The 11,095-nt window shown below is 40.8% G+C and overlaps 1 protein-coding gene across 1 annotated transcript; it reads left to right on the top strand.

The window, feature by feature from the left end:
- Positions 1 to 420: 420 nt before the first annotated feature.
- On the top strand, positions 421 to 10,271 carry LOC123405934 (protein RFT1 homolog). Its single transcript, XM_045099446.1, has 15 exons — positions 421 to 691; positions 1,152 to 1,352; positions 1,444 to 1,523; positions 3,021 to 3,115; positions 4,325 to 4,476; positions 5,355 to 5,506; positions 6,376 to 6,494; positions 6,592 to 6,755; positions 6,973 to 7,047; positions 7,821 to 7,892; positions 8,039 to 8,176; positions 8,894 to 9,049; positions 9,141 to 9,193; positions 9,279 to 9,451; positions 9,790 to 10,271. Exons 2-15 carry the CDS (start codon positions 1,241 to 1,243, stop codon positions 9,857 to 9,859), a joined length of 1,611 nt encoding a protein of 536 aa, XP_044955381.1. The 5' UTR covers positions 421 to 691; positions 1,152 to 1,240; the 3' UTR covers positions 9,860 to 10,271.
- Positions 10,272 to 11,095: the final 824 nt, after the last annotated feature.

The following is an 11,095-nucleotide window of genomic DNA, read 5'->3' as shown; positions in this document are numbered from 1 at the left end:
GGTACATCGCCTGCGGTCGTATCCATCATGCCGCCGACTACTACGACGACGACCAAACCTCCTTGGATCGACGCTAAACTACGGTGAAAGCGCGGACGTGGTGGCGGCCATGTCGAGACGTGGTTTGCTATGGACGGCTGGGGGCTGAGGTGGCCGGAGAATAGCGGCGGCACCGTCGGCGGGGCGGGGCGGGAGAGGGGGTGGAGGCGTTGGAATCGAATGAGAATATTTGTGTCCCCGACACGCGGGACACGGGCGGACAAGGCGTGCGGCGAGCGCGTCCGCGCGATGTCCGTTTCCCCCAAACTCGACGCAAGTTTGGGTCGGGATGGGTCGAAAACGGATGAAATCCGAAAATTTGTTCGTTTGGGTCCGCAATATTCGTTCTAAACAGACGCAACCGGACGAGATGATGGGGTCGCACGGTCGAGTTGGCCTCGGCCCAAAATATCCCCTCGCGCCCACACTCGCCGCTGCTCGACTCCGAGCGCAAGGGTTCGCAGGCGCCAGCCGGTCCGTCCCCTACGCCGCCGCCCCGCCCCGCCCCGCCCCGCCCGCAGGTAGCTCGAGCCATCACCTCCGCGCCCGGCCGCCCCGTCCCGTCCGCCGCCAGCTCGAGCTCGAGCAGTCAACTCCGCGCCCGGCCGCCCCGTCTCCGTCTCGTCCGCCTCAGCTTGGCTCGCCATTGCTGGTGAGATCCTCTTGCCCCCTCCCTCTCCGTCTTCTCCTCTGCCCCTGAAGCTCAAGGTGTGTTTGGTTGCCTGTGCGGCCTCCTCAGCCTGGCCCAACCGATGCAGGCTGGGGGGCTCGCACCCGCAGCCGCAACTCCCGTCTCGTATCTGCTTTTCCTCGTCCCCTCTCTCTCTCCCACGCAACAGATTGGATCGAGTAACCCATCGCCGCCGCCGCAGCCCGAGCTCCCTCGTCCACCATCAACCCGGGCTCCCCGGTCGGCGCTCCTCCACGCCCGCGTCGGGCGCTCGCTCGCCGCCGCATCATCCAGTACCCAGTTTCAGTAAATCGCTTTAAAGTGTTAGCAATTCAGTACCCAGTTTCATCCTAGGGCATTACAGACATTTCAGCACATAAATCATACAACGATCACAGACTGGAATCTCATGAAAGAATTTAACGGGTGATTCTGTGGATAGGTGATTCTGGAGGATCGTGAGCTGAAAAGAACTGGGCCGTGCTAGGCAGCACCCCACACCCCCGCTGGACTCTTCGCCCTCGCGCCACGATGGCGATGGGCATGGCGTTGCTCGCAGGCGCCGTGGGGACTGCTGGAGCTGTGTCCCCCCAGCCTGACTCCGACGCAGGAGCTGTGATGGCTGTATTCAAGTACAACTTTGGTGTGCCTCTCTCGCCTCCCTTTCCTTCGTAGGTTACTTATGCCAAGTGCTTGGTTTTGGTGGATCTAAAGCTCAGTGTTCGTGTGTGCAGCGGCGCAGTTCCTTTCGAGGGTCATCCCCTTCTTGTACAACGGCTGGTTCGTGCGCCAGCTCAGTGCCGACGACTGCGCGGTGCGGATCTCCCCTGCCCCTTCCTCTCTTCCTTCTCAGTTCAGTGCATCGAGCAATCGATTTGCTGATTTCATTCCTTGATGACATTTGGTGCTTTGAAGTTGAAATGCAGTGTAAAGCTTAGCATTAGTGCACATTCCATGTGAGTTCTAGTCTTTATTGTGGTTAAGTATGATCTTGTCCTGCAGTTTTTGATCTGTCCATGACATGGTTGGGATTGAAACTCTGGGACTGGAAAATTTGGATGTCTTTCCTAAAGTGGATGCGTGGGATGGGATCTGTGTGCAGTCAAGTTCTAGTTCTAGTTGCAGTGTTTGTTTGTTTCTTTGTGACCCCAACCGTGCTCTTCGAGCTACTACAGAAGAAAAACGATGCATCTGGTTGATCGCATACTGTAATAATCATAGTAGTTGCCTTCAGTTATCTGAGTCGTTCATGTATGTGCATTGTAATGTCTCCCTTGCTATTGTTTGGTTTCTTTACTAGCTAGGAGTTGCTGGATCTTTTCATTTTGGTGAACATTATATTGGATTCCCATGTTATTATTTAAAGACGGATCCAGATTGACCCTTCTTTGTTTGTGTAACAGGCTCGATATACTCCCTCCGTTCCTAAATATAAGTCTTCTAAGAGGTTTCACTAAAATGACTACATACGGATGTATATAGACATACTTTAGAGTATAGATTCATCCATTTTGCTCCGTATGTAGCCCTCTAGTGAAATGTATAAAAAGACTTATATTTAGGAACGGAGGGAGTAGTTATCAAATGATGATTGTGCTAAACAGACTTAGTTTGTGTTAGCTCTTCTTGGAATGATATGTCTTACTTGGTGATTAAGGTTTTAAGGCAAACTGATTTGGTGTATCTTCTCCATTACTCTGTCTCAAAAATGTCGTACATTTTGAGACAGAGGGAGTAGTAATTAAGCACGACTGATTCAGTAAACACGAGAAGGGGAGCCTTGGTGCAGTGGTAAAGCTGCTGCCTTGTGACCATGAGGTCACGGGTTCAAGTCCTGGAAACAGCCTCTTCCCCGGACCCTGCGCAAGCGGGAGCTACATGCATCATGCTGCCCTTTTTTTTTTTGATTCAGTAAACACGAACACATTGAATAATTATCCCTCTGTTCAGGGTTTGGAAAACCAGCGGCTATCGGTTAGTAAACCACAACCGGACTGGTTATTTCTTTTTGGTGCACAGTATTGGTTCAGTCAGTGCTCTCCCCCACCGAATCCTCTTTTAAATCCATGTTATACAGATAAGAGTATAGTTGCATGGTTTATGATCCATACGTTGAATATGAAAAATGCAAAGTTCACAAAAAGAACATGGAAAAGTGACTGGTCTTAAATTCTCTGAGATAGCGGAATCGCGAACCCTCCATTTTTTGCTAAAAAGAAATCTGGAAAAGGTTTCCTCAGTGCCCTGCATCTATGCTTACAGATGTTTCTCATTGTTAATGTTTTCTAATATGCTTATCATTATCTGGCAGGCATATGCATTGCAGCTTCCACTTTTCATTAACTGTGTCTTATTTTTAAGCCGGGAGGGCTTTCGGCGTGCTTGCTTGCGTAATAATTCTGGGAGGTATTGCAAAACTTACGAACTTTTGAGTTTCATCTATGTACTGTGATTAATCAGCAACACTGCAGTTATTTAGAATACACAGCACATGTTTATTTGGTGTTTCTCTTGTCAAATGAGCCACCGAATAGACACTGCAAATTGCAAAGTGCAAAAGCTCCTCCCACAGTTTCTTGTCTTACAGTGTACTACATGGCAAGAAGCATGATGTCAATTTGTTACATGAAAAACCTGACCTCTAGTGGCACTTGTGCATGCTTTTTTGTCTAGAGAAAAAAAATACCGAGAGAAAAATGACTATATCATCTGGCAGGACGATGCAGAGGGGTATTAAGGAATATAAATGGTAAGGATAGCGAGAGAAAATGTGCCCTCTAGTAGATGTGGTATATTTCTCATGGAGTTTATAGGGCAAAGAAGAAGATAAAATGTTATTATGAAGTTTGATGCCACAATTGCCCAACAAACTAAAATAAGCGAGTTTCAAATTATTTGGTAAAGATTTCATCTGATGCTTTTGGAGCACCCAACACCTATTTGGGGACAGTCTTATGCACGCTTAGCACTCGCCTGGGCCATCCTCACTTCTTTCAAGAAGGTTATTCCAGAGTTATTATTTCTGAACCCTTTTCTATAATGTGTTAGCACTATTTAGTTTAAAAACACAATGTTGGACCATGGCACCACCACTACACATACAGGCCACATGGGCCACCTCTGAAGTAGTCCATGTGTTTAGTAGTGGTATGATAGTCATACGTTGTAAGTTGAAGGTGAGCAGAGCTAGCATTTAATGCTTTTGGATCTAAATGGATAACTTTGGAGTAACCCTTTAGGAGAAGTGGGGACATAAGCCCAAGTGAGCTGCTACGTGTGAGCACAACCACATCTAGGGGCTGGGCACTGATGAATTGTGTGACAGCTTCACTGTCTGAAGCAATAATGCTTGGATACTTCTCATAGTTCATTTTCGCCAACTTGTAGTGGGTTATATGCAAAAGTAAAAAAAAAGTGATGGTGTGTGTCATTCCTCAGTCCTCACTGCATTCTCATTTTGTGTGTTTGTTAAACTCTCTTGTTATATTCACATTAAAACCTATGTCAGTTCTGAACCACGTGAAGTTTTAGGAGAACTTTCTGATCTTGTAAGTTTTCCTTATACTTGCTGCGTTGGAGTCTTTCTCAACTGACGATTTAATACTTGTATTACAGCGGTGATGTGTTAAGTGACGAAGAGATACTGAAGGTAGCTTGGATGATCATCCCGTTTGGCTTGTTTGTGACTTCTATTGGCAGTCTATTTGTGTTCAGAATGAAGAAATTAAAGTTATCTGACCCTTATGCAAAAGCTACGTTAATCATCGGTAATCTTCCATGAACCAAAATTTACCAGTAAGTTATTTGTATATTTGTCCTGAGCAAGATAATTGGTATTTCATTAAGGACACCTCTCCAAGAGTTAATTTGTCAGTTAGTTGATTCAGTTTGATTGAGTAGGGCAAAACAACAAGCCTCATTAAATTGTTAGAGCCACTGCGATATTATATCTTATAGAAAAAAGTCCACTTTTGAACCCTGATCTATTGCAAATGTTCACTTTTCAACTGCGAACTCTAATACCATTTGGACTGCAAGTCTGCAATTTCGAAGTACTGAAGACCATTCAGTTTCACCTGTTGTGATCTCACAAGTAGTTTAGGGTGATGTGTATGCCACGTCTCTGCTGTGCCACCACATTTGAGTTTTTTGTCTGTTTTCAGTGATCTGAATGGCAGGGTTTCTTCTTGCCATGTTTTTTTGTTAATGGCTGTGACATGGTGGACACATGCATAGTTGCATTCACGTCACTTAAAATCACTTGTGAAGCCACCTGAGGGTGAAAAGTGGATTGTTTCAATAGTTCAAGGTTGCAACTCAAATGTTTTTTGAGTTCTGGGTTAAGAGTTTTTTTTCTGTCTTAGATTAAATGCAAATGCTGAACACCGAGCTCTTGATCTATAAAATGGACAAGCATTTCATGCTGTCATGCAGCTAAATGGAGCATCTTGTAGAATTGCATGCACTAACCAGTTCTCCCAAAAGCTCAAGCTGACGGGAAAAGGTGGGCTAGGCATTTATACTTCAACACATCCCATACAGATATCCTGCTATTACTCCTAAACTAGAGTGCCTTCTCATTTCAATTTTTTGTCCACTTCTCTGACATTGAGATCTGATGTATTTATCTGGTCTAAAATGGCAGGATTTGCGTGTATCTTGGAGCTACTGGCAGAACCTTTGTATATTCTTTCCCAAACGAAGAAATATTACATAATAAGAGTGTATACCGAACCTGCAGCTACTCTGCTACGTTGCCTAACAACTTATATCTTCATAAAAGGACATATTAAAGTGGTAATGCCACAGTAGCCTTCTACTCCAGTTTATTACCGATCGCACAAAATGCATACACCCACAATGTTCTCATTGTTTACACCTCATATTCGGGAATCTACGTTGCACACAATTGCCTTGTAATTACACTTGAAAGGGTCACAAATCATTCTGAAAAAAGTGACAATTTAGTGCAACTACCTCAATCTCATTATCTATTTTGTTTTCAATGAAACTATCTCATTATAAAAAATAAAATAAAATTAGTGTAACCATCTACATGGTTATACATCCAACTTTGTGACAAACTAATAATCCAGGACGTTCCAATAGCCAAACCATACTGTATATTGTATTATTCTGGTATGTGTACCAAGGATAATATTTGTATATATTAGAATATTTCAACTACTGTATTTTTGTGGTTGGTTACAACTGCCCTAATTATAAATAAGATACAAATACCGGGAACATTTTCCTTCGTCATTCAGAGGGCAGGCCTGGCGCAGTGGTGAAGTACTCCCCACTTGTGCCAAGAGGTCCTGGGTTCGAACCAGCCTCTCTGCATTGCACTGTAGCAGGGGTAAGACTAGGTTCCTATAATCCCTCCCGAGATCCCACCTTGTGTGGGAGCTTCTATGCACTGGGTCTGTCCTTTATTTTCCTTCGTCATTCATTTGTCCTGTGTTGTTCTCATTCATTTTGAGTTTATCTTAAAAAATGATAGAACTTTGCAGGACAAACAGTATAATTTTGCCAAGTGACATCCAATTGATAATATTCTCTGCTGCACTTCTGTTCACATACCCATTCATGCTTTCCCTTGCCATTTTAATTTGTATTATGTTTGTTGATCAATACAGTACTATAATAGTGATTTTCTTTTGCAGGAGAAGCTGGTCGGATTTGCTTTGTCTCAGGTCGTCTATGCAGCCTCCATTTTCATTGGATATTGGACATATTTTCTTTTATTTGCTAACATCAGAACTTTTGATCTCCTTCCATTCAGGTTTCTTCTTTGTTTGTCTTTTTAATTGTGTAATTAGGCATGAGTTATCACAAGTTAATTATATTTCCTTGTTGATGCCAATACACGCACTTGTCAGGTTGTCAACCCTGATGGTCTATGATAAACAGTTATTGCACATGTGCATATTGTTTACAGGCCAGACTATCAGGAAACTGATCCTCCAAGAAGGCGAAAAATTTGTTCTTGTTTGGTTTGATACTCCATTTAACCAGGCTGCATATGGTCTTGTGGATAAATTAGGCAAGTATGTCAAGCACCTTCTGTTTCAAGTGCTTTTCTTTAGATAAATGGGAGTTGGCGAGGTGTGTTCATCAATGCCTCCCACCTCCTTTTCTCACCTTGCTAGACCATCTCCAACAAAAAATAACAAATTAACTAACTAAAAATACGACGAAGCTATCCAAAATTCTAACTTAACCTTCTAAAAAATCTCTAATCATCTTGTAATTGTTTGCAGGAAGTCTGGTTGTTAGAATAATTTTCCTGCCATTTGAGGAGAGTTCTTATGCTACATTCACCCAATTAGCATCAGGTTGCTCTTTTGCATGAATATAAAGTTTCATTTTACTATGATAGCTAAGTACAATTGCTTATCATCTGTTTGACATGAAAGATTGAATTTCATGCATTTGCATCATTGCGGTCTACTGATCTGGAAAATCTGTATGTAAGTTTTGCCTATTGAGCATCTCTGTACTTGATTAGTCAAAGGTGGTTAACCTATGTTGTGCTGTTATCTGTTAAACAAAAACACTCATGAGATATAATTTTCCTTTCAAATCCATTTGGTCAACTGAATTGATTATGTTCTTGTGAAGTGACTGCTTTGTGTATTGGCTACTGCTCGTTTGATATTTCTGCCCACTTTCTGCATGTTTGCTATTCTCATTGTTCAGTATTTAAATTACTCATAACCTCTCTCACAGGAAGTAAGCCTCTTACAAGTACTATGAATTATTATTATTGCTAAGATAAGCATTGCTGCCAATGCAACAAAGCAAGATTACCTTTTGCATATTCCTTGCTATCTTAGATTGTGTAATGTTTAACGCTATTCTGGCTTATAATGCCGCTGCTGTGCAGTTGTTAGAATTTTGATATGACCATTCCTATATCTCAAGCTATCTGAAATTATAAGTTTTGGCATATTTTCAGTTTGGTGCTTCTGTTTAATAATTCATCCTTACAATTATAGTTGGCCAATATTATTGAGCTCTTAGCAAAATTACTAAAACCATATGTTGTGCGCATTATCTTTGGATTTATATTTCTCTGAAAGAGCTAATGATGGATCCTTATCCACAGGGCAAACTCCTGAGAATGTATCCAATCTGGAAGGTTCTTTGCTTGGAGCTCTTAAAATTATTACGCTGATAGGTACGCTGTCCAATACTGAATGCTGTAATGCATATATTAATCTGTTTATCTACATGTTTTAGTTGCTGCAACTTCAACCTTCTAGTTTTCTGTGGATATTAGATGCGTTAACAGCCCTTGAATATGATCATCCTCTAACAATGCAGGTCTCGTGGTCATTTCTTTTGGTCCAAGTTATTCATACACCCTTCTGAATCTACTGTACGGAAGAAGATATAGTGATGGCGAAGCTACAGCTGTCCTCCGTTACTATTGTGTTTACATAATCTTCTTAGCAATGAATGGTTTGTATTTAGTACTAATATGCAGCAGCTGCATATATTCATTCTATAATCCTGCAAAGTAGTTTTTTTTATATTATTAAGAATATTTCATTGATGAATAGTAACTCTGCACTGTACCTGTCAAATCTAAATTATGTATTTGATTTTAAACTAGTTTTTGCAAACCAGAATTTGGAACACTGGTTCACCCTTTCTGTTTTTAGATTTGTCTTCAGTTATGATGCATGTATAGCACAGTAATATATCCAACTCGATACGAGGACCAGTTATAATTTCTTTCCAGCCATTTAATTAGCAGTTAAGTTCAGCCAAGTTATGACTTGGTCTCTCCTTTGAAAGCTATTGGTTGTTCTTCGGTATCTCATCCTGCACAATAATGTAGCTGAAAAAAAATCTTTATTGAATGAAAATTAACTATACCATGCATTCTCTCGACAAGATTTTGACCTTTTCTGGATTAATATTTTTCAAACAAGAAATATGCTACTGGTGGTGCTGATTGTTAGATGTACCTGAGGTATTTAGTACTCCCTCCGTCCCAAAATTCTTGTCTTAGGTTTGTCTAGAAATGGACATATTTAAATACTAAAGCGTGACTAGATACATTCATATCTAGATAAATGTAAGACAAAATTTTTGGGACGGAGGGAGTATTTGATTAAATGTGCATATTAATTGAGTTCTGCATCAATGACTTATGTCCTTCGATATTTTCAGGCACTTCCGAAGCTTTCCTTCATTCTGTTGCCAATGAAAACCAGCTTAAGCAGTCAAACAATATGTTGCTCCTTTTCTCAGCAATTTATACTGTTCTAAATGTTGCTTTTATTAAATCTGCCGGAGCTGTTGGGTTGATTGCTGCAAATTCTGTCAGTATCCTTTGGTAATGACTCTGCTATTCTTGTTTTCTTCAAATCAATCTTTTCCTGGGAGCACTTTCTTTGCGCCTTGACTGTCTGTAAAGATATGCTACTGCGAATCTCATATTCTGCAGTATTCATCAATGAGTATTTTAAGGTAAGTTTCTTGAATTTCCCACCTTGGGATTTTTTCCTTGTATAAGGATTGCATTTGTAAAAAAAAACTGATAACATATTTACAGGGCTCATTCTCCTTCTACCGCTGCTTGCCAGCGGGCTGGGGCGTTCTGCTCATTTCTGGTCTGACCACAGCTTTCTCCGAGAGGATGTTTCTCAATAGAAATAGGTTTAAGCAGACCCTTCCCATTCACATGATGATAGGCATCATGTGCCTGGGCTTCTCATTGCTTGAGATGTAAGCACTACATCACCACATAATGATACTTGCTCTGTTCAGATACTCCCTTCGTTCCAAAATGTACTGCATAGTGATTTAAAAAAAATCAAACTTGGTAAGCTTTGACTAAATTTACATGAAATTTATCAACATTTAGAATACCAAATCCATACCATTTGATTTATCATGAAATATATTTCTTGTGCTGTATATTTGGTACTGTAGGTATATATGATTTTCTCTATAAACTTGGTCAAAGTTTATGAAGCTTGATTTTTGAGAAAACCTATGTGCACTGTATCATGGAACGGAGGGAGTATTTTTAATGATCCTGACACGGCTTGTTTCTTGAGCAGATATCGTGGTGAAAAGCAGTTCTTGATGAGCATCGTCAAATCATTGAGGGGTCACGACAAACACACATGAATTTATATATTTGGGGCAGGTGGATTTACCCCAGATATATAAATGATATTGACATACAACATACGTGCTGTAAATTCTTGTATACTGGCAAGAGTACGGAAGAAGGGAGTTGGACCCAGCAGCTGGAGAGGCTTCTTAAAGAACAGAAGATCAAATTGACCTAAATCATAGATCGCCGTTATGCATTGAATTGAATTGCTGGGACAAGTTATAGAGATAAAGCATAGATCATCTGGGTAGATAGGTAATATATTCTGTAAGTTTTCTACATGGCTGAAATTTAAAATTAAATTGCAGCATGGTTGCTCGAATTTACCATGTTGTGCCATTCAGGTTTTGTTACCTGAGTTCTGATGTAGGACTTTACAAAATTCCTTAATTTTTAGATAGCTGGGAATGAATTGTGTGGTAATGATTTTATGTCTGACGATTGTGTGGATCACCTACTCCTTATTGTTCCTGATTTTTCACGCCTACTCTAACACCAACTTGAGCGAGGATTGTGTTTCCTAGGTTGTGGAGAATGTGTTGAGCCCTAACTTAGGTTCGCTTGTTCTCCAGCTTTGCCTTCTTGATCTTGCCCTTCTCAACTTTGTCTTTGCTGATGCCGAGGCTCTACTTGTTACATAGGAGAGCAGTCTTTGCGCTCCATGCAGAACGTAATTATGCCCTTCAGACCAGCATCTTGATATGTTAAACAAGTATCTATTTTTCTGATAACTTTACTTATAAATTTGCACTAATGAATGAAATTATTGTCGCCAATGCCATTTTTGCAACCAAAATTAATGTATTTACTTTTTTTTATCACAACTTATTAAGGGGTGGTTTAAACCAACAGTTGTCTACACTTAATAACATATCAATGCCTCAATCATGTACCTTTAATGATCAAACCCTACTTGGGGCACTAAATCTGCTTTCAATGATTATGTTTGATCCCCATCTTTTCCCAACTGGTGAAATATGCATGGTTTTTAAAGTATATATGGAGACTGATTTTTGGTAAATCGTTTGAGAAACAGGATAATTCCGGTGAAAATAATTTAAATAATGTGGAACACAATTTTTTTTTGCTGGTGAAATTATGTGGAACACTTGATTTTTACTACAGTAGTTATTAACCAGTGCAGTAACTTTACTTGCAAAGCAGATAATCTGTTTTTTGCAAGTTATAGTACTTGTGTAGGTTAGCTCATGAATTTCTTTCCAATTTCTTGATGCATCAGTTATATG

This window comes from Hordeum vulgare, chromosome 6H (assembly GCF_904849725.1).
Source record: "Hordeum vulgare subsp. vulgare chromosome 6H, MorexV3_pseudomolecules_assembly, whole genome shotgun sequence".
Lineage (NCBI taxonomy): Eukaryota > Viridiplantae > Streptophyta > Magnoliopsida > Poales > Poaceae > Hordeum > Hordeum vulgare.
Note: the sequence above shows the minus strand (reverse complement) of the source record. Positions and strands in the feature narration are given on the sequence as shown.